Here is a 24,258-nt window from a genome sequence, read left to right as displayed (position 1 = left end):
TGTATTATCTGAGACTGTCTAGTAGAATGATACATTCCATTCTTCATGCCTTAGATTTTCTCAGGAAACAAATATGGCTATTTTTTCACGAACTAATTTTTCTGTTCTGTTAGAAATTCATGAGTTCTTCATACTATTTGAAAAGTGACAAAAACCTGCATGAATAAATTTTCTTTTAATTAGTAGTGGGTTTAAACATAAAAGAGCATAGCCTTCTACGTATATAACATTAAATGGATCAAAGTTGTCCAGGGGGTCCAGGGTGTGTTATTGACAGAGTTAAGTGGTTCCTGTTTCTATGAAATTAATTTACATGAGTCAGAGCTGCAACAATATCCTTGTACCATTTACAAGCAGTTGTATACTGAGCAGAATTAGTATATTTAATAGCTTAGTAATTTTGTAACTAAATTTTTGTAAGTATAATTTTTAAACTAAACAAAATGAGAGCCAGTCTTAAATCAGAAGGGTTTTTATTCATTAAACCTTAGTGAAAGAATGGCATCTGAGTCAGTTTCATCTACATCTGTAGCAGCAGCTTTGTAGAATGGCGAATGTTTAATTGTAAGGTGGCATACATTTTCTATTTCTGCTAATGTTAAAGGCATGAAACCTTGACATGTCAAGGGAAGCTGTACAAATTAATTTGTGTGTTTTTTTTCAAATATATAGTAACATGAAGACATGTAAAAAAAGTTAGCACATTTAAGACATATGTGTGCATAGAGTTGATGGAGAAAATTTGCGCTACGCATAACTTCATTTTCCTTGTAAAGATTGTTCCACAGATTAATCTAATCCACTTAGATAGTAAGTAGGCTTACTAAATCTAATTACTTTATGGAGTTGTTAAAATTCGTAGAATGGCTAAATTTTTAAAATGTCTATGACATTTGTCTTCTGATAATATTTACCAGTGAGCTGTTCATATGTTTTAAACACAATCTTGTAGCTCAGTAGTGTCAGAGAGAATGCCAAAAGTATAACTTTTTGAGAATGCCAATAAAACCCTTAGCTGGAATAGCTGAATAATACTTGCATCATTTTCCCGGTAGCTTTACCAGCACTTGGGTTCCCACATAGCCACTTGTCGGATGTTTTCCTGAAAATAAGAGATATTTTGGTTAGTTCAAGGACACTATCAAAATAAAGTCCTTGCCAGTATCTTGAGTCATTGCCACACCCTGTTTCCATTCTTAGGAAGCTCTGTCTCATCATTTGGTTTTGTTGCCAAAACCAATAGGGAGGTATCTTTTTGAAGGACTGTGCAGTACTTCTTGATACTTCATATAAGCAAACATTCTCATTCCAGTGGAAACCTAGATTCTGTTCTTATATTGGGAAAATGGATGTGGTTTTTCTAGGAATCTTCAAAGCAGAATCTTACTTTACAATTAAAAAAAAAAAATATTTAGAGATGAAATAAATGCACATTAAAGTAGGAAGCCTTGTAAGGAAGGATCCATTTTGCAGACATGAAAGCAAAACCCATGAGAATTACTCAAAATAAGCATGTATATGGTTGCACACACATGCACAGAGGTTTCACAAAGTAAAAAGCTCTCATGACAGAAGATCTGGATTCTATGTTAGCCTGAAATTTTAAAAATGCACAATTTAGTTTTACACTTCAAATCTAAGCAAGTGGTGTGTCTTAACATTTTGAATTGCTTTGCAGTTTCATTCATGCCCTTGCAATGCTGCACAAGTTGCAACTGCAGTCATGAGAATTTTGAGATACTTGAATTAAAACTAGATATTTTGAATGGAAGAGTATCATTAGAACTTTATATTTCAGTTGAGGATTCCATAGGTAGACAATAGTTTCTGAATGTTAATATCCTTCCCCTGGTCATCAGCATTAATTTCTGGGATTGTGTGGTGTTCTGAGCTTCTCTGAATCCCAAAAATTAATTTTGTTCTGTGCCTTGCTTGCAGGGAAATTTACTTGTGTAAGTAATAATAATTTTCCACATGTCATGAACATTTGAATATTGCACTGAATTTTGATTGAGTGGGGCAGATGAAGTAGTAGTGTTTCTTCATGGACACACAGGGTTCAGAGTGGAAGGATAATAAAGAACCTAGCTGTATTTAATTTCTTTCTAATATGTTCAATATATTCTGCTACCTATCACAAAAGCCAATCTAGTAAAATTACAGTGAACTAATTTTTAATGCAGTGTCATGCTTTGGTGGCAGGGCTAAAAAGTACATGCATAGGGTTTATGGCTTTGATAAGTATGAGACAGTCTAGTACTGTTGGAATTGTCATTTAGATAAAAGAGATAGTTGTCACTCTGGCTTACATTGAGGAGTGTTTCTCATGAAATCTTCTCCTATGGAGGAGATTAAAGAGCAGGACAGTGCTTCCATTTTTACAGCTAGCTTCCCTCTGAGTGAGTTACTGGTTGCTATATCAAATGGTGAAATCATATTATGATTGTGATAAGAGATTGGTATGAGTCATGCATATGATGCTAATAATGAACTGAATCAAATTCAGATTTGCAGCTATTTCTAATTTCTCTGAACTTATCTCTGGAGATAATTGGCTGTCAGTACCTTTTTAGAGAGAAGACATTTTAAAGTTCTCAGTTGTTTAGATGCCGTATGCAGCTTTGGTGTTTCTGCTGTGCTTAATGGGTTTGCTTAATAATCATGTATATTAGCACTCTTTTTCCTCAGTGCGTGCTCCTAGGCAATATTTCCAGCTCTTCATTTCACTGAGACTGTACCTTCCCTCCAGATTACCTGTGACTCATTGTATGAATCAAGACTGGAAGTTTCATTCTTGACTCATCCTAAGTAAAGGTTTCCATTAATTTTAACTTTCTCCATCAAAACATTGGAGGAATAATGATTTAGTAAATATTCTCAGAAATTAGCAGTGACAATTGCTTCAGACTATTGGAGAGCTGTTTGAATTAGAGAATCTCTAAAACTGAAAATCTGTTAGCTTTACTGAGTAGAGATCCTTTCTACAAGTTTCATAAAACTAGTATTTGTCTGAAGACCAGTGATTTAAGACATTAGTTTTAGAAAGTTGGGTGTTTTTCTTCAGAGAGCTACAGGGATGCTTAGGTTTGTGTGTTTGCATTAGTTCACCTGTTTTCTTGGAGTATGTCTTTTTTGCTTTTCTGCTAAGATAGGCTATCTGGTCTCTACATCCTTTTTGGCTAATTCTTTGCCTTCCAAAATAGGAACAGAAGAGGAGAGATTCAGAATCACAAATAAATTATTTGCCAGACTATTACTTTTTCAGTGGGAGATGGGCACATAACTGTTCTACATTTTCTTGATAAAGTTCATTATAAAGGCAGTAGTGCCTTCTCCACACAAGATAAGTGTTCATTATGCATTGAACATCTCTAAGTTTTACCCATTGTATTTTGATTAAATCATTGTTGTATAATGTAATTTCTGAGTAGACTGGACTTGGTTGAGTGGTTCACTGGGTCATTTCCCAGGTATGTCTGTGAGCAAGCCCACCACAGCAGATGAATTTATGGCCAGTTAAAAAAAGAATACTTAGAATAATGCTTTTATTATTATTATTAATAATAATAATAATTTTTAAAAGGCAGCAATTATTAGTGAACCAAAAGGAACTTCATGGCCCAAAATTGGAAAAATATTTTTATGGAAAAACAGTATATATAAGCAATATTCAGTAATATGTACAGTCTTTTTGCATCTTTATTATAGGTCATCATAGTAATACCATACAGAAGCATGTAAAGGTCAGAAGTGTTTTACTTCAAAAAGTAAAGTTTGTAAACTTTGTTTATATTTGGTTCTGCTAATGGGATTCAATGTTGTTACTATCCCATAATTTGAAAGGCTCCAATGGAATTGTAGCACTGTAGATAAAAGCTTTGAAAATGTCAGACTGCTGCAGGGTGTGTTTCATGATAGTTCTCCATTGACTTTCCAGTGAGGTATAAAGTCAGATCTCAGCATGATTTGGGTGCTGGGTGGTTTGGAGCAGTCTCAGCACCAAGAGACTGAGGGGGCTGGAGAACTGCCAGACCTGATCAGCCAGAGAAGCCTGAAGATGCAGCTCCTTCTCTCACCCACCATGAAGGTGGCTTAAAGAAGTCTTCTTTTGGACCTCTCATTCTTGCTCCAATGCCGTGATTCTTTTCTTTCTTTCAATTGTTTTAAACAAATCCAGTGAGCACGATTTAGGATGCAATTTTGTAGGCTTAAGTTAATCCAAGGTGAGCTGCCATGGTCTCTGTCCTTTTCCTTCGCTGCTTTGTATTGTACAGTGAACCAGTGAAGGAAACAGAACAGGCCGAAAGAACAAGTACTTTTTTTCTCAGGCTTTTTGGTTGGTTGGCTTGCTTTTTCATCCTGGGATTATTTTTTTTGGATGCTTCAAGACCCCAAACTGGCTGTTTTACTGTCATATAAGGCACAAACAAGGAGAGACAAATTCAGTCTGGCATGGAATTGTTCACCAAGGCTGAGAGAAAACAACTTGCTGAAAATGAGGATATTTTGTCATGGCCTTGTTACCAAAAAAACATATTCTGGAATTCCTAATTTTGTAAGTTTTAGTTCACATGCCATTTCATGTGCTTTACTTCCTCAGATAGTCTTTAAAATATTCTCAACAAGTTGAAACGTGGTTTAGTCAAAGGTCAGTTTAGGTACAAGTTGATACAGGTGAGATGTAGTAACCTAGGAAAAAAGAAAAATGCAGTAAGTACAGATAGATAATTTTCCAGACATTTAGCTGCTTTAAAACCTGCGGCACTCAAGATCCCAGCACATGTTTCAGTGAACAGTAGTGTGCCAGCAGTTGGATATTTCTCACTGGAGACTCCTGCACTGTGGATTTTTCTGTTTGTGGCATGTAGTCTGACTCAATCTGACTTACATTACTGGAAATAATGTAGAATGAAGTTTGTTTAGTTAGGCAACATCTGTATATGAAATCTTTTAATCTGCTGTGGATTTAGTTTTTTTAATTGCCTTTAAAATGCTTAAAATGGATAAAGTATCTAATATATATTAAGAAAACAATTGTACCATTTGATTCTGGGAATCATTCATTTAACTGTACAGTTGCTCATTTAAAAGGCTGAAGATAGAGTCTGTGTTACAAAAGTCAAGTACCAAGTTACTTTACCACATTACAAAACTGACTTTTTATTGTTCAAACATTCATTCATCCTCCCTGAGAAAACGATGCCTAAAATTGTCTTTTGAGGCTTTGTTGAATTCCACTTTGAATTATTGCCAGGTATTTGGCATTTTCCTTCTGCATCTTTTTATTTTACAGAATGCTAAATATTTGTCAATGGGAGAATATTCAAGTTTACTCCAATGGTAGTAAATAATTTCGTTAAATTTCTCATGTTTGAAAGTCATAACAGTGAATATTTCTAATATTTTCATATTTAATAGAATTAAATTATTTAAGCTGCATGGAAATGTGAGCCAAAACTGAGACTGGTAAAATTAGTATGGCACTGAAATCTTGATACTGAAATGTTAGAGAATGTCATAGAGCTGTAGAATCAATAAGGTAGGGAAAAACCTCCAAGGACAAGATAATTGAGTCCCACCTTTGACCAAGCATCACCATGACAACTGAACCATAGTGCTAAGTGCCACGTCCAGTTGTTTCTTGAACACCTTCAGGGATGGTGACTTCAGATTTCTCTAGGTAGCCAATTCCAATGCTTAAGCACAGTGGAGAACCTCTTCCTGATGTCTAAACTGAACCTCCTCTGGCACAACTTGAAACTGTTTCCTTGCACTTTCAGTATTTGCTTGGGAGAAGAGGCTGACCCTGACCAGGGTACAATCCCTTTAAGGCATTTGTAGGGAGTGATAAGTTCTCCCTTGAGCTCCCTCTTCTCCAGACTAAACAAACCCACCTCCTGCAGTCACTCCCTGTAGGATTTACTCTCTGGACCCTTCACCATCTCTGTTGCCTTTCTCTGGAGGCACTCCAGCCCCTCAAGGTCTTCTTGCAGAAGTCCAGTTAGACTGCATCAACAGTCAGCACTAGGCAGGTCACCTGGTCCTGAAAGGAGATCAGCTTGGTCAGGCAGGATTTCCCTTTCCTAAACCTCTGCTGGCTGAACCTGATCCTGTGGTTGTCCTGTATGTGCCAGATGTACATCCGCAAAATCGAGGTGAAGTTTCAACTATTGCTTTTGAAAATGTCCAAATAAAATATGCAAGAAGACTCTCATGGAAAAATGCTGTTTCTTGGCTTTAAACAGAAAAAAAAACCCCAAACTAATGCCCTCACTTTCCTCCCGCAAAAAAAACCCCTTACACACAAAACAAAAATGAAAACCAAAACAAATAATACAACAACAAAAATAAACAAAATTTTAAAAATAATTCAGAAAAAAGTCTGCAAAATTGAGCAAACCCTCACTGTGTTTGAAATAAATGTGTGGTTTAAGCCAATTATTTTGTATAAAAGCAAAGGTATGAATTTAAAATTTGAATTTAAATTTGAAAAATAACACAAAAAAGCTAATGCTTTTAGAAAAATATTAATGAAAAAATGCTGTGGAAAAAAAGAACGCTGCCAAATTTCAGCCTGGTATTTTTAAATTGAAAGCCTTTATTTGGAAAGAAAAAAAGATTGAACTCAAGTTTCTTACTGGCCTTCATAGGGTAGCAAAATAAACATATTGTTTGTATTAAGATAAAAAAAAAAATTTGTTGGCATTAGAAAGGATTTAGCACTTGGATATCCATGTTACAATTGGAACATTTAACACAGCTTTGATTTCTTAATATTTGCATCAGTGTTTATCAGAGTGTAGGCTCTACTTTCGAAGAGCTGGGAAAACATTGCACAAAGAAACTGAGTTTGTATTGCTCCTTGCCATCACAACTTGCATCTAATTCCTGCAGTATTGTAAAACTACAGTTCCCATCTGAAGTAATTCTGTACATCCAGAAGCTCATATACACAATTACACTTCAAATTGGCATAATTTGTTTTGCAACAAATTCTACTAAAAAAAAAAAAAAAACCTACTTAGAGGAAAAAAAGTTTGACTTTTATGAAATAAACTACTTCAGACATCTCTGCTATTTTTGTTGCCTCATTCTGGCCTGATTTAATAGTTTCCTTTTGGAGGACATCTTTAAGTTCATGTTATAAAAGACTCTTTCTGCAGCTGGATTGATACAAGTAGAAGCAATCTGTCTAAATTTAATAGTAGGACTGAAGATTTAATTTGGAACTTTATTAGACTGGAGGACAAAATTTAATAGTCAAATATGTTTGTATGTGTGTCTAATTATATTTTCCATGTGAAATTAATATGTCAATTTGCAAAATAATTTTGATAATGGTCAGAATTAAATTCAATCATATAACTCATATGCAAAACCTAATAAAATTGTTTTAGTTGGAATGTTCAGTAATGAGCAATGTGGCAAACAAAGGTCCATTAGATAACAATGATATGTTAACTAAATTTCTAAACTGCTGGAAACTTCTCAATGCAGTAGACGAAGTACTTAGCACAAAGGAAGAAAATATCCAGTGTTATCTTTGTAATTCCAGTTTAAGCATAATGAAAAACAAAAATTGAGTATATTCCTTTTCTGTAACTTACTTTGTCCAGTAGGCAAGATTTTTATTTCCATGTAAATTTTAATACTTTTTAGCAAAGGAATAAAACTAGGTCACATACAACAGTGATGGAGCAGATGTGATTGGCACTTTGATTTTGTGATTTCACACTTGTGAGTCTTTCCATAACTTATGTAATGTGAAGCATGAGCTCATGATTGGCTGAAGGGTTTTGATCAGAGTTAAGAAATGACTGGAAATTTTACTTCAATAGTGTCATTATATGACCATAATTAATATGAGAAGCTGGAAAAAATATGCAGATGTAGATGCTTTTCATCTAGAGTGGCTGCACTTCCAAAGATTATATTGCTTACAGTTATTCTATTAATTAAAGGATTATTCTGTGAAGTACCAGAAAACGAACATAAAAATGTTTATAGTGAAATTTGCACATGCTTACATTGTTTTTGTTGAAAATTCTTGAGAGAATAAGAATTGTAATATGGCAATTCTGCTAATTGTTGTAAAACACTTTTGACTTGGAAAGTGTGTTAATTATTGGTCTAAAGTATTAGGTTGTGTTTACCTTGATGATTTTATTCCTGCTCTTTGTGGAGTGAAAACTTTGAAGACACCACTACCATCTAAGTACTGTGATCAGAAATGGTAAATAAATAAGACTTACTTGGTTAAAATTGCAGTGACCTTAGATGGGACTACTTGCCAATGTTGAAAATCAAATCTATTTGTTGATCCTTGTTTTTATGATGTACTTATCTGTGTGTGTTCTACAGGACATGCCATTTCCCTGTCCTTTCTCTTGATAGATATATGTGCCATATGCCCTAGTGAACTCAAGAGGTTAAGCTAGTCAAGTTACCTATCTCAACACATGAAAAGGAAGAATTAACCACAGTTCGCCAGCTACCAATGTAGCTTTCAACACCTTTTCTATGGTGTGTAGTATTGACAGGATATATAACTGTGAAAGGACAAGAAAATGCGCTCAAGTGATCTAAGAAGTAAACTATCATCTTGATGTGTTTTTTCTAGCTATTGAAAACCTTTCCATATTGCAACTTATTCTGACAGTGAAACTGTAGAATACCTCTGATTTAAGTACCATCTGGTTATGCTCAAAGCTTTAAAGCTATTATCTCAGCTTAAAATTTCAGCGTCCTATACTTTTTTCTTCACCAAACTATCCATTTTTAAACCACAAATATTTTTCCAGTCCTTTCAGATTTTATCTAAAAGTATATTTTAACAGTATTTAAATAGTTCTCAAGCAATAACAATTTATCTTGATAGATGACATGCTGTGTTTTTTCATTTTATTTTAATTAGCTATTGTGGAACCAAATTCCCTTTTGTTTTATTCCTTTGAATACTGTTTAATTATAGTTATCATGCCAAATATCTTAAAGGTTATTTTACCAATACAGTTTCATTTAACATAAGCCATGTGGAATCAATAGTCCTGTTTCCTAAAGTGAATGCTTGGAAAATCTTACATTCATATGTTAAGAGTACACATCCTTTCCTCATTAGCTGGAAAGTACAGGGATTTTGGCACAGGTTCTGTGTGGAAGCATTGTGCAGCTTTTATATGGATTTTGTTTTTAGCCTTTGATGACACTGTTTAGAATAGGAAGTATCTAATAAGTAAAGCATTTTGTCTAATGTGCTGCCAGTGTGTTTAATATATGCCTGGAGGTCTGAAACATTATCTTCTCCACTATAGTAATATGCATTTAATTCTCTGAAAGCAGAAGGTCGAACTTTTAAAAGGGACTCAAAGTACATTTTCAGCTAAAATAATTTAAAACACATGGGATAGGGGACCAGAGTAATGTATGGTTGGTTTTTATGGTTTAATCTTGATCATGTTAATGCACACCAGTAGCTAATTAAAGAAAACTTTTATTGTTCATTTTAAATGGGTTATGTAAAGAGTAAGAGAATTGATATTATACAGCCCAGTGATAAATGTTACCATTACATTTGCTAACAGCAAGATGATATTGCTGTTCTTAACTTCTTTAAAGTATTGGCCCATTTATTTCATAATACAGCAAAGAATCTTTTTAGAGTTGTTATACTGAGACTCATTCCCTCTCATCTTCTTACCCCATTAGAGGAATACCTAAATGCTGCCCAAGTTTATTACAAGGCATATCTTTAGGTTAACTTTGAAATGTTGTTGGGAGGCTTGGTGCTCTACTGACCTGAAATTGGTGCAAGAAGTTCCAGCGATACTTCTGCACTTCTATTTTGTGCCCAGTGATGTTATATACAGCTGTCTTGCAAATCATTATTCTTGTGTTTCAACCTTTATAATATATGTGGTAAGACCATACATAAGTCAAAGTTTCATTGTGGAACCGGGTGGCATGGAAAACTGTAATAGGATATGGTGTCTTTCACCTTTTAGGCACTGGTTCATATTCCATACTGCTTAATACTGAGCAGAAATTGCCTTCTGAGTGCTGTTCAGTGACCTGCATGAATTGATTTGGGAGCTCAGTAAAGTTTCTGTAGTTGAATGTCCTCATAACAGGAAACTCAGCAGTTGGGACCAATTAGCACCCTTGCAGCAGTCTGCTCAGAGAACCTATAGTCTGACTGGGGATGGAGGCAGAGCTAATTCCTTACCTTCCTAGAGGTGCTTTGCATAGACTAAACATTTAATAAATACTAAATGATAAAAAGAGGCAAAGAACTAGTCTTCAACTCAAATCTGTTTAGGTGTGAGAAGAGAGAATCCATTCAGAAACCAGAAGTACTGTGATTTCTTCCTTCACTTTGTCACATACATGTGATGCTTTTCTCCCTGGAAGGTTGTCACTTAGTACACCGTATTTTCACTTCCTCTGGCCAAGTCATTAATAACCTAAATGTCAGCTGCAGAAATTTTTACTGCATAGAGGAGAACAAGAATTTCATGCAGCAACCATAAGAGTGTCATTCACCACTAAATCATGCTTCCTGAAAACATTTTTCATCAGACTCAGCTGATGTCTGTGTAACAATTAAATATTGCTGAGTTTAGCAGCATATGCCCACAACTTAAATACAGGCAGCATTTCCATGAAATGATATGGCAAGAATTTTTCTCAGCTCCATCCTTTCTTTCTGTTTGCCCTCAATACATGAACAGTGAAACTATCTGTACCAATTTTGAAAGTGCCATCAGTGCAGGATATGGGTGAAGCACTTTATAGTTTACCAGGCAAAGAGGCTGAGGTGTAAATGGCCTAACTTTGCTAGGATATCAGGAGGAATGAGGATTTCTTGGCTCATATTGTAGTGATTCATTAAAATGGTCTCTAGTTATTTTTACAGAGGCAGCATTAAAAGTGATATCACATTTACAAGTCAGTGATATGAGCCTGCCATAGAAAACAGCCGCAAAGAATTTTATTGGTTATTTGAAAAATATGTACATGAGTGAATCTGAAAAGATTGTAACCAGAGCTGGCAAAAGCCTTTTCAAAGAAAATCTCAGCTAGTTAATGATTCTGTTTTAGGATTTCCTCTGTAATTTTTTTCTAGTATGTTCATTTCTTTAAAGGAAAGGAGAGGGGAATGCTCCCTTTGTTCCATAAAGCACAGTATAAAGGAAGGTTTAAAAAGCCAGCTTTTCTTTACCTCCCTCATATCCCAATTCCTGCAGTATGTATAGAATCTAATACATTGCTGCATAAAGACCACAGAAATTTGAAAAGATTGAGTAATTTACTGCCATTCATTCCTGTAGTTAAGTTGTTGATAAACTATTTATTTTAAATTCATTATTCTCTTTTGAAGAGGAAATTAAGGTACTGTTTGCCCTAGTTCATATTTTACTTTTTGAAGATTCATTTGCGTGGAGAAGATAAGAAGAAATTATGGAAATAGGTCCTGCAATGAAGAAATTAAATAATTGGGTTGATATGCAGTGTCAGCCAAAAAAAACCCAACAAAATACTGGACATCTGGATTTAGATGGAGAACAAAACAGAAGGCAGCATTTCACTTTCATAGAGAACTGTAGTGGTTCCACTTCTTGGGTGCTTTGTAGAGTACTCAAGAAGGCCATAGTGGAGTTACAGAAGTAGAGAAGGGAGGCTAAAAATATTGAAGGTGCTGGAGCACCTTCTTTGTGAGGAGAGACTAAAAAGGCTGGGATTTCCATGTCTGAACAGGAGAAGGCTGAGGAGGGCTGTGATTAGAGTTTACAAAGTTTTGACAACACTAATAAAGCTGGATGTGGACCTGAACAATTCTTATGCTACAAAAGATTGGGGGAAAGCAATGTCACTAGGAGGAGATGGTTTAAAGCAATTTTTATTTTTTTTAATGGAACATGTTGCCCCCAAAGGTTGTGGAGAACAGACACTGTCAGTGTGTTCAGAAAGGAATTGGATGAATTCATGGACAAGAAGCCCAGAAATGGTTACTAAAATGACCACACAAACGTGTATCCTGGCATCCTACATGCAGCAGCTGTGGATGCCTGGGGAGAAGGAGAGGAGCAGATTGCAGGAAGTGGACAGTTTCTGGTATTTCTTAACAGAGTTTCTACCTGGTGCTATCAAAAACAGTGTACTGGACTAGATGGGTTATGAATCCAACCGAGTTGGGCATTTCTTATGTTAGCTCCTGTACAGAGCAGAGCAGAAACTCTTCTGCAGCAGCACAGATGGAAGTGTTAGTTATGCTGTGGACACTATACAGGGTGAATGTATGACTCTAACCTTCATATGAGTCTGAGGAATTAGTCATACATCAATTATTATTGAATTTTTGCAGATCGTTTTTTGCCACATATTTTAGTATATGCTTCCCACCGTGTCCTCAAGCTTTTGATAGAATTTCTACTTGTTTCATGAGCAGTGTTGAAAGTGTTTTTTCCTGAAGTGCTTCTTTGTCTTGAGATATCTCTGTCTCTTGACCTGAGACTATAAGGTCTGTAGACACAGATTTGCAACTTTTTATTTCACTCTTGCACTCTTTTAGTTTGTCAGAGTTGTATGGGGTTTTTTAAAAAATATTTCTGTATGCAATAATTTCTCATGTGAAACCCTGTGAATGTCACAGCAATACCCTATGTGGCCTTGGTAAGCTAAGACCTCACACCCATCACTGAGATAGTCTTTAGATAGTTCTGATGTTTCCTTTAACTTTGGTGTTTTATGTAAGGCAGCTGCCTTCTATGACTCTTAAGAAAAATATTTTTTCTACAATATATTTTTTATACATTTCCGTTTATAATTTCCATTTAGTCTTTTTGTGATTGTGTAGTGGATTAATATTATGTTCTATTTCATCTAATCACAGTACAAAACTTTAGTGACAAAGTGACTTTCTGAGCATCAGTGTTAAAAACTGGAAAACAATTCTAACTGGGCTTTTATTTACAATACATTATTTCACAGATATGTAGGTTTATATTAATCCATAAATTTCTTATAAATTCTTTAGAGTTTTTTAAATGAAGGGTTTGATTTTTAAAATGTTTTCTAAGCCTAGAAATCCTTACTGCTTGCTTTTTTTTTTTTTCTCTTTCACATGGTTTTTGGCTCTTCAGCTATCGTGAGTCATCATTTCATTGGAACAGACACCTGCTGTGTTTTTATGAGTTATTACTGTGTTAAAGTTAACTTGCCTTTTTTTTTTTTTTTTTTTTTTTTTTTTTAATAATTCTCTTTTTTGACATCATGTTTATGTAGTGAATTTTTTGCCATGACTGAAATTGAAATAGTTGGGATATGGATATCAGAAGTTAATATAAGATTTTCCTTTGCAGGTTTCCAAGCAAGAACAGAAAAAGATGGATGTGGCTGATGGAGGAACAGTTGAGACCTCCTCCCGTTACAGTGGGGCACAGGACAGTGGAATTGGCAGTGACAGTGTTAAGATCAGAATCATTCAGATCGAGCAGCACAGTGGCACCAGCCAGCACCGCATTGCCCGCCCTTCCCGCCAGTCCTCCATCGTGAAGAATCTCAACTTCATTCCCTTTGACATTTTTGTTACAGCAAGTCGAATCTCATTGATGACATACTCATGCACTGCCTCACCCAAAGCAAAATCAGTGCAAGAACAGAAAGAGGGTGAGAAGATAAGTAAAAGCTCCTTGAACCTTCCAGAAACAGTGTCAGGCAGCAGCCATGATACCAAGAAGGCCAGTCAGCCATGCATCTCTTCTGTCACAGCAGACGATCTTTTGAACAGTAACCCTCCCCTGTCTGCTGGGAGAAAAGCAGGTCTTTTGTCACTGGAAAGTCTGCACGCTTCCACAAGATCATCTGCTCGACAAGCCCTGGGCATAACCATTGTACGGCAGCCTGGGCGCAGGGGAACTGGCGACATAGAGCTGCAGCCATTTCTCTACCTGGTTGTATCACAGCCCTCTGTGCTCCTCAGCTGCCACCACAGAAAGCAAAAGGTAGAGATTTCAGTGTTTGATGCTGGCCTTAAAGGAGTTGCCTCGGACTACAAATGCACAGGTAAGAGCATTTAACATCCAGTCCTGGTTATAACTGTGAAAATGATTGCACGTCTCAGAGTTACAGAGGGTGGTGGAAAACAGCTGAGAGAACTTCAGGACACCTTTAAATATCAATTGCTAAATATACATATCTTTAGGATTATACCTCACAGCTGAATCAAGTTAAGTGTGCAAAATGTTTGAAATTAATTAAGATCTAGCCTTTCAGCAACCAGTTCTTCCTGTTTCTTAGTATTGCTTTCTCAGTATCAGTCTGTGACAGGGATTGTTGCATTGCTGTAAATTCTCAAACTATTCTAAGGAAGTAAAAGGAAGTAAAAGTTGTAAGCCAAGGTAATTTCATAAAGAGCATTTTTTATGACTGAATGTCACAATATTTTCCTATACTGGTCTGCCAATAAAACGTAAAGATAAACACTGTAGAAGCACCTGGTGTTTTGGATATAAGCTGTAAAAAAAAACCAAAGTGATCTTTCAAACAGCATCAAGTGATGTCATGTATTTTAAGTTTTCTTTCAATTGAGCAATAGGGTTTTGCAGCAAATTCCATCTCTTAAAAAATGTGGGGTTTTTTTAAATTCCATATGCAAAGTTTTAATGAGAGATGTCAAAATACATACAAAGTACGGGGTATAATGATTTCATGAGATAAATCATTATGGACTGTTATCCCAAAAAAGTGTAAATGATTATGCAGAGTTCCAGGTGAACATACAGCCATAATGATACAGGGTTTCAAATTGTTTTCTGAATGAGAGCTGTAGGTACTGCTAGTTTTTCTTTGACAGTGTTCCCAGCACAGCAGTTGTGAAAAGTAGTATCTTTGCTGAATGAGACTGTATCTTTTGAAAATTAGTGTTAAAATAATCTGCTTGTGCAAAAGACTAAAAATGCAATCTTAAATGTTCTCAGAAATCTGAATTGTAGTGGGACTTTTAAGAGGGACTAAACAGTGAGAAAGATTAGGCAGTGGGAGAGAAGATACTTAAAACAGGGACATTTGTTTTCTGCTACATTTTCTTAATCCTTCTACTTTCATCTTTCTTTCTTGTTCTGTCCTACCTTGAATGAAACACATCTGTGTCATGAATTTGATTTACTCCAGATTCTCATGTGTATTTCTTAAGTACTATGTAAAATGTGGTCACTGCAGCAATTAATGTGAAGAGAATTCACGAGGCAAAGCTTGAAGGAAGCTTGGAGTAGGTCTAAGATCACATCTTCATTAAGTTAGTGCTTTGGAAAGATGCAATGGGATTTCTTTCTTCATTTCTCATGTCTGAGGCATTCAAGCGTGTCCTTGGTACAAGCTGCCGCCACCAATGAACTGGGCAAAGTTCTGTGCATTCTGCTTCCTCAATTAACTGCTGAAGTCTTTCACCATCTTCATGGCTATGGCAGCAATTCTACGAAACACAAGCTGTAATAAAGTCTTCTTATAAACTGAAAGTTCATCAGAGAGCACAGAAGCATTGCAAGAAATCTAAATAATAAAGATAGTAGGAACATACAGCCTGAGAGCTCCTCAGTCACCATAGGTTGCTCAAATGGAAGATCAAAGATTAGCCTTAAACAGGTCTTACCTTTTCTTTGGCTTTATGTCTCCATGTCATGCAAATGTAAAAAACTGTGGAGATGGGACTCAGACATTATGTGAAGGCAGAAGTCTTGGTCTCATCCTACTGCCTTTGTGGGCAGTAAATAAATACCTCCCTTGTGTGTGTATCACACAGGGTCCTGTGCTTGCTGCCAAAGCAGTTGTGCTCTTTTCAAAAGAGTTTGAGAAGTGGGTGCCAAAGTGCTAGTACCTAGTAAAAACACCAGCCTAAATGTATCAATAAGTTAAGAAAATTAAGGCACACTTCAAGTTACACACTTGAGTTACACTCAGCAAAAGAGGTAGAATGAAGTTCTTATTGTCTCTGGTTTAGGAAGACCTGCTGTGCTGGTAATTACATCATTTAGGGTTAATGTCATACCGCTATACTAACATGTTAGTTTTGGAAATTTCTATTTTTCATTTCTAAGATGTACTAGAGGGAAAATAACCATGAACTATATGTGTTATATATATCTATCTATCTGTGTGTGTGTGTGCATGTTACACACACTCTGTATATTGTATATCATATAATACAGAACTAGGAGCTCTTTCTGGCATTTTTTGTGCTGCTGTATTTGATTTCATCAGTCACACCAACTTTTCTTGATATTGTGACTGTTTGCTGACAGTTTTGTCTGAAAGAGATGTATCATCCATATGAAGAACAATATAAAGTTTATTTGAAAGAACCAAGTTAGTTTCTCTCCTGTACAATATGTATGAACTATATTCTTATATTTCTCTGCATATCAAGGACTGGAGAGTGGGAAAAAGGCATAAATGATGTTTAAATTGCAGTGAATGTTGCTAAACCATATTTCCAGTTACCCTCTCTAGAAGACTGCTCTTGTGTATATACATATGCATGCATCTAACTCTATTATCTAACATAGAATGGGAAAGAGAACATAAGCTAAATTTAAAATATATATTTTTAGCTGGATTATAAGAACTGGGAGAGCATATTCCCCCTTGAAAATAAACCAAAAGAACAACCAACCAAGTCATAGACCTAATGAAAATATTGTGTGCTTTCCATCCTATGATGGAGATAGGCGATAGCACAGCAGCAGCTCAAAAGATTTAGGCATATAACATTGCAAATTTTGATCACAGCCTAAAAATTGAGATTTGTCTGAGCAAAAGTACAATTATATTGTTATAAAGTTTTGTTGGTAACCATATGGGGGTATTTTCTCATTACTTAAACTAATATGGTTAAACTTATGTAGTTAAGATATATATGAAATATTTACATTACATTCAAAACATGCTAGCAAAATCTCTCCTATTAAAATCATTCTATGCATTCTACAGCATATACACTGCATAAGAGTATTTTAGGAATGTTTTAAAACATTTGGAAAAATTGTTTCTATCACTTTTGGTGTGAAATTCTGAAGCCTTGAATACTGTTTGTTCAACAGCCATAGGTTCGGATCTTGTGAAATACTGTGCCATTTCTTACAGCTTTTATAAAAGAAAAAAAATCTACAGTCCTGAAACAACCCTCAAATTTTTGCAAAGCAGAAGCAAATATAGAAGTCTGTTGAGAAATTAGGAAGGTCATGTTTTTTGGTTGACATAAGTTCCACAAAAAGCTTTAGGGTAAAGAAAACCTGGTGATAATCTGGATCTAGTTGTGCTTTTCATCCCTCACCTCCCAGTTGTGTACTGCTTAGAAATATGTTGTTTAGCTGTAAGTCTACAAAGATTTTCTAGACTTTAGAAATGCTTCTAACAGGTAATTTGATGACATTCTATTTTATGAACCTTTGTATAAAAGGGAGATTATAATTTAAATTGTACCAATATGAATTTTAAAAAGAATAATAGTTAGTCTCAAACTGGTGACAGAATTAAGGGTTACTGCTTCATGACGGTTCACTGCTTTGAACATTGTGTAGAAATGAAGATTTTATACTGTTATGAAGCCATATGTATTTTATTTGGGACAAGGTTTTTGTTATTAGTTTTGAATAGAGCATAAAATTCACAATATTGCACATTAAACTATCACTCCCTTTGTAAGACAGAGCATTGTACAGTGGCTGAAACACCAAATTTTGTCCAAGGAACTTGGCTCCTTTGACACTAGCTGTGTTATTCAGTTTTAACTTAATTTCTGAAATACAAAATAAATAAGAACTTAAGAATTAAATAGGAGGAAATAGGCTATTTAAAAGTTCAGTATTCTTAGTTCATTAATTAGCAGTCAGTAGCAGCACATTTCCATCAGACTGGTTTCTGTATGTGGTAACATTTGCCTGCCTGGGAGCTGAAGACCCAACGGTTGTGCTTTCTCAGTCTTCTCTACAAGCAAGTCCACTGGCAAGTCAATTTGTAGAAGCAGGAGACCTATTAGGTTGTTGAAATGTTAGCTCAGTTTTATTATGGTTGCGCTAAACTGCTTCATTTGTGTTTTGTAATTGCAGAGCTTGATTGCAGTTATGCTACTGCAAGGAACAAAAACTTGAAATCAAAGTAAATAAATCAATGGAATAAATTTTAACTCCTTAATAAGTGGCACTAAAAAGACTAGTTGCTCCTTGAGTTTACTTGTGAGATTCTGTAAATATAGACTGAAAGATACTGTAAAATGACCCTTTTTTAATAAATGCTCATCCTATATTTAACAAAAAGGCATCTGCTATCTGTTAGTCTTTGCTAACAGAGTCTTGGCCATTTTTACTTAAATAAAAGTGGGTGCAATTGTTTTTAATGTAATCTCATAAGCTGCCTTTATAAATATTTTTTTTTAAATCTTTATTTGCTTTGTTTCAGGTAATGTAATCCAGATACAAAATTGCCTCATTTCCTGACCACTGTACTCTGGGCAGTCTCAAAAAATCTTTTTTCTATTTGTTTGTTTGTTTACTTTCAAAGAGGAGGTTGTGGTACTTGGTTGTTTCAAGGGAGAGAAATTTCTCGGTAAATATCTGTTATGCATGGAATTTCTTTCACTTCCACCAACGACTGATTTGCAAAAAACAGTTATTTTGAGGCCATCCACAATTATTCTTGATTTTTATTTTATTTTATTTTATTTTATTTTATTTTATTTTATTTGACACCTACGCCTTTGATGGCAGGGGGTCCATGAGTAGCAGATGCAGTAGCTAAGACCACATGTAACCTCTGATCTAATGGAAAGCCTTTTCCAGGCTTTTGCATGAAAAGCAGCACAGGCTGGCTCTGGCAGGATGCCTGATTCACTGCCTCTGTGTCAGCCTGTGCTTTCTAATGGCAGAGAGAGGATTTAAGGCTGTTTCCTAGCACAGCATTGAGGGAGTTCTGCTGGAGTGTCACCTGTTCCCCTCTGGGTATATTTATTGTCCAGTACATCTGCAGTCATGGATGAGGGGGGAGCAGTGCAGCCCCCACCCATAAAACCAAACTGGCCTGGGAATGTGCATTCCTCAGGTTACTTTAAGTGCTCATTTTTGAGCTTCCTGACACAGCACTTGTGAGTACGCTAGCAGAAATGATTTTCCACTTGTGTTCTTTGAATTCCAGTGGAAACCGTTTTGAAAACAAGACCAAACGTTCCACATCAGAGTTTCAAATGCAGAGATGATTGCAGCATCATACTGACTTCTAAAATTGACTGCAGACCAAACTATGATTCATCCATTGAACTAGAAGCACATTGCAGCGCTCGTTGGGGCAGGGGAGCGTTCCAGCGGGGCAGGCCAAGCCGCTGTCCTGCACACGCGCTTGGTAGCCCTGTCCCCTGACAGGGGCTGGTGGGGGCTCGGAGTCCCTGAGCTCCCCCATCAAAGCCTCCCACAGGCTATGCCCCCTCAGCTGGCCTGGCTGTCAGCTACGAAGAGGAACAAAGACATATTTTGGAGAACGAAAATCTTCAAGATGTGAAATTTCTCCTGCCTTCCTCCTTTCCTTTCCTTTCCTTTCCTTTCCTTTCCTTTCCTTTCCTTTCCTTTCCTTTCCTTTCCTTTCCTTTCCTTTCCTTTCCTTTCCTTTCCTTTCCTTTCCTTTCCTTTCCTTTCCTTTCCTTTCCTTTCCTTTCCTTTCCTTTCCTTTCCTTTCCTTTCCTTTCCTTTCCTTTCCTTTCCTTTCCTTTCCTTTCCTTTCCTTCCCTTCCCTTCCCTTCCCTTCCCTTCCCTTCCCTTCCCTTCCCTTCCCTTCCCTTCCCTTCCCTTCCCTTCCCTTCCCTTCCCTTCCCTTCCCTTCCCTTCCCTTCCCTTCCCTTCCCTTCCCTTCCCTTCCCTTCCCTTCCCTTCCCTTCCCTTCCCCTCCCTTCCTTCAAGTTTGGGGTTTGCTGTCTGCTGTTAACAGAAGACCAAGGGGGTTAGCAGTGAAATCAAAAGCTGGCAAATTGAATTCAAGTTTAGGAAGAAACTTGAAGTGAAGCCTGGAGCTGAGGTTTGGATCTCAGCAAGGCTGAAAGTGGCTTCGAATGTTTGGGTGAATTCAAAAATGGCCAGAGATATATTGTTTTTTTAATTTTTATTTTAGAGGGGAGGGAGGAAGGTAAATGTAGATCTCTTGATGGCTTCAACCTTCTCAGTCTTCTAGATTTTAACTTACAGTCTTGTAATTTAAAGTCTTGTTGATCTGTGATAGTTGTCTCAGCGTTTTTCTTTTGCTGCCACAGACAAATTTTTCACATGGTGTAGGGGATAAAATTTCTGGCCATCTTCACTGCTCCTCGCTTCTCAGTCCTTTCTTTTCTCTCTCTCTTGGCTTGCTGTGAATTAATTCTAGCCTCTCCTTTTACTTATATATGCATCCCCTGGGTTTTCTCCAGCATTTTCTTTATACAAATAACTGCAAATTTAAGTGTTGATTTTTGGGAGAATCATAGAAAATGGAAATGGAAATGACCTATTATAATACATTATTCAGAACCAGTTCCCTGCTGATGCATAATTGTTCCCAATTGTATATTTTATAGTGTTCTGTCAAGTGTATTTTTAAACATTCTGAATGCTTCCATCATTTCCTTGAGAGACCAGAGTCCTTTTTCTAGTAGCTGTTCTCATCGTGAATTCCTCACTTTTCATTCTAAAATTCCCTTTTTTCATGCAGTTGTTTTTCTGTTTCCTGTGTTATTGGCATAGAGATTGATTGACTGATACTGCTTTATTTCTTTCCTGATTCTTGATCCTATGAAAATGTGCGTGCTGTTTTCTACCTTAGAAGATATTTTAGTAGGAATACACATCTTTTGGTTGTTTGACCCTTGAGATTTGTATTTGTCTTACCCTCATACATTTTATTTGGAACTTCCCTTAAGTTTTTGAAATACACAAGCATAGTCAATTTTTAAACCTGTGGACTTTAGCTTTCTTATCATTACATAAAAACTTGAAACTGGCATATTTGGCTGGACAGCCAAGTCTGTTACCCACGTTCCCAACTAACTCTGTGCCATGGCCTTGGGAGCACTCAAGCTGGCTCTTTGCATGGCCCTTTGATATTATTACCTCTGATACAAAATCATCAATACAATACTCCTGCTTCCAAAATTAGCTCAGTTTCACTTGAACTTAAAAATGCTTGAACTCAGTAAGACCAGTGCTGGGTTAAAAGTAATGTATTTTGTTGGACTTGTGCTAATTTTGTGCATTGAAGTTCCTGTGTGCTGTGTTCCTAATATGTGAATTTTGGAGTCCCTATCATTCACATATCCCAGTCCTGCAGTGCCCCAGGTGATGAAGAGAAGACAGTGCTGCACACCCTGGAGACATGACAGAGCAAAACAACCTCCTCAGAGTCCCATGATTGCTTTATTTTTTTGGTTCTGTGCTTAAATGCAGTTCCCAGTGGCCTGAGGGCAGTTTGTATAGTTAATGAAATATGTCATGCAGGGATTTTCTGCTGTGTAAGTTCTTTTCATCAGAGATATTTTCAGCTTGAAAGAGCTACAACTTTGAAATAATTATTAGGTATTTAATAACATAAACACATCTTAGGATAATGAGAGTACCTGTAAGTATATTTTGCAAAACAAGTGTTCAGCTGTAAATGTAGTGGTTTTTCTGAAAAGCTGGTGGAAGATATAGGTTGCTCTATACCATATGTCATAATATCTTCCAGAAATGAGACAAAATAATGGCATATTGCAATGTTTTGTGCCATATTGGTACACCTAAATGTTTATATTAATACTTACAGAGGAACAGTAATTTAGAGATTAATTTAATCAATTCAGTGATGTTCATTGATCAATATTCAGTCATTTTTACAATGCTTTACACTATATATTCTGAAAAACATTAGAATGTTAGCTGTTTATTATTAGAGATATTATTTTATAGATCCAGTTCAGAGATAACATCCTTGTTCATAACAGCTACAAATCTGTGTTTTGGAAAAAATGTGTACCTTGGTGGTAAAGAGGATGATGATTATGATGATCACTAATAGTAGTAGTAGTAGTAGTAGTAGTAGTAGTAGTAGTAGTAGTAGTAGTATTTTCAGTATACTGAAAAAATTCCAGGCACAAGATAGTCTCTAAAAAGAGTTACTATAGAAAAGGGAGTGTGCCACACCACTCTATTTATTGTAATTAAAAGAAAAAGATTAAGTATCATAAAAATGCGGAAATTCTCATGGAAAGCATAAAAATCTGTTGTATGCAGTGACAGCTCTTAAATAACTGTTGAGAGCTGACTTCATAAATGTGTAGCAGGAATAGAGGGAAGAAAAGGCTGTAATGTATATGCCATACAGTACAAATACTGCTGTAAAGTCATTGCCTGAAAATTGATCAAATAAAAACAAAAGAATGTGCTAACTTTTGATCTTTCCCATATAGATCTAAAGTCATGATCAATTGGTTTCAGTAGGTTCTTTGAAATCACATAAGGGTTCATATGTGCCAAGTTTTATATGAATCACATGATAAGGTCAAGAAACACAAATTCCAAAGCTGACTTTATATACCAAGTCCACATATGACTGCGATACCACAATACCATATGTTGAATATAACACTGAGTATGTAAATCCTGTTCCTGAAAGGAATTAATTCAGTAAGACTCAAAGCAATTATAGCAGTTTTTAACTAACTGAAAAGGAGAGACTAGTTTCAAGAAAATCTCCTCAAGTTGAGGATGAGACAGACATTCAATAATTAACAAAGGAGACTCAATAATAAACAAAGACTGATTGTTTATAATTTAAGACCATAATGCCAGAATTGAGAATACTCGTAATGGTCATGAGTCCCTAAAGATTAAAAAGTCTTTTTACCCAACTGTTTTTGCTATGTGTGATATGTGGGAAATGAAGACAAGAACAGCCCTTGGATGGATTTAATTTTAATGTTCTTTTGTAGTATTACAGACTGATCAAAGGAACACCATTCAAGGTGGTACCCAAGAATTAGCTACTAATTATCTATTGAGTAAATCTCCAAAGGGAATGATACAACTGCGCTGTTGTCATGCTCTGTTCCTGAGCTCTCATAGCATTCTGGGTTTTTTGCCTTTATCATTTACCTTTCCATTATTATATTCTCTACCAAGCAATGACAATGCAATCTAGCAGGTTTTGAGCACAGATTGTCTTTCATATAGTCCTTAAGTGTTATCACTTAATCATTAATTAAAGCTGAAATTGTGTGCTATTTACAGTTGTCTTGTTTTATTGATGTATTTTACCCATATTTACTTGGTATTTTTGTGTGTTTTCTAAATTTTTTGTAATTAGAGCTTTGTCCTCTTGCCCATGAGTGCATGCATTATTCTACGTGTGCATCTGTCTGTAGGTGCAAATGCTATGTAAACCAGTTATATTAGGTATAATATTTACCATATTACATTTAAAACTCTTTAATTTTGTCTAGTCAATTTTGTACATGGCATTTTGTAGTATATCATATTCCTGGAATATAATTAATGACTATGATGATTATCATCGTAGATCCTGGGAAAACTCTACCAGAAGCTCTGGATTATTGCAAGATTTGGCTGCAGACAGTAGCAGGAGAGGTAGATGCTAAAAGTGGTATTCCACCTCCTCTTATCACTGTGCAAATTAAAGACTTCCTTAATGGACCAGGTAAGTGCTGCACTTTAATCTTTCTTTTCTAATGTAATCTGTTTGTAGATATGCACACATAGACACAGAATGGGGCCCTGAGCAAACTGATCTAGTGGAAGGTGTCCCTTCCCATGGCAGGGAAGTTGGAAGGAGATAAGTGTTAAGGTCCCTTTCAACCCTAATGATTCTATGACTCAGTGATACCAGATAATCAGAAATGTTTTGCATTCCTTGTTCATGAATGCAAAATTCTCCTCCAGCAATTACCCTGAATGAAAATGAAAACTGGGCAATGGACAGTCCTGGACTAGTCATTGGTTTAAGGTCTAATTATTAATTTTCTTCCCATAGTAAGTTTAGAAGGGCTGAACTGGTTAAATTTCCAGCAGAATGAAGCCTACCTGCCTCTAGTCCTAGAAAACTGAAATGTTATTGCAGTTGTGTTTAGAAAATATGACTTATTATAAGTTTCTGAAGATTTTTCTAAGTCATCTTCTCTTGGGTTCTTTGAAATCTGGATACCTGGCACTGGAAATTCCAATCACCCAAAATGCTGATACTGTAAAATGTAAAAAAAGA

The 24,258-nt window shown here is 36.0% G+C and overlaps 1 protein-coding gene across 10 annotated transcripts in view; it reads left to right on the top strand.

Annotated features, from left to right (window-relative positions):
• Positions 1-24,258, top strand: part of VPS13B (vacuolar protein sorting 13 homolog B) — a 438,627-nt gene that overhangs the window by 307,886 nt on the left and 106,483 nt on the right. For all 10 annotated transcript variants that reach the window (XM_083871399.1, XM_083871402.1, XM_083871397.1 and 7 more), the window contains 2 exons: positions 13,359-14,061; positions 23,560-23,697. In XM_083871399.1, coding sequence (XP_083727525.1) covers positions 13,359-14,061; positions 23,560-23,697 — 841 coding nt within the window. The remainder of the gene's footprint in view (positions 1-13,358; positions 14,062-23,559; positions 23,698-24,258) is intronic.

The sequence above is a fragment of the Zosterops lateralis genome (genome assembly GCF_965231275.1).
Source record: "Zosterops lateralis genome assembly, chromosome: 1".
NCBI classification, from domain to species: Eukaryota; Metazoa; Chordata; class Aves; order Passeriformes; family Zosteropidae; genus Zosterops; species Zosterops lateralis.
This window is presented reverse-complemented; position numbering and strand designations above follow the sequence as displayed.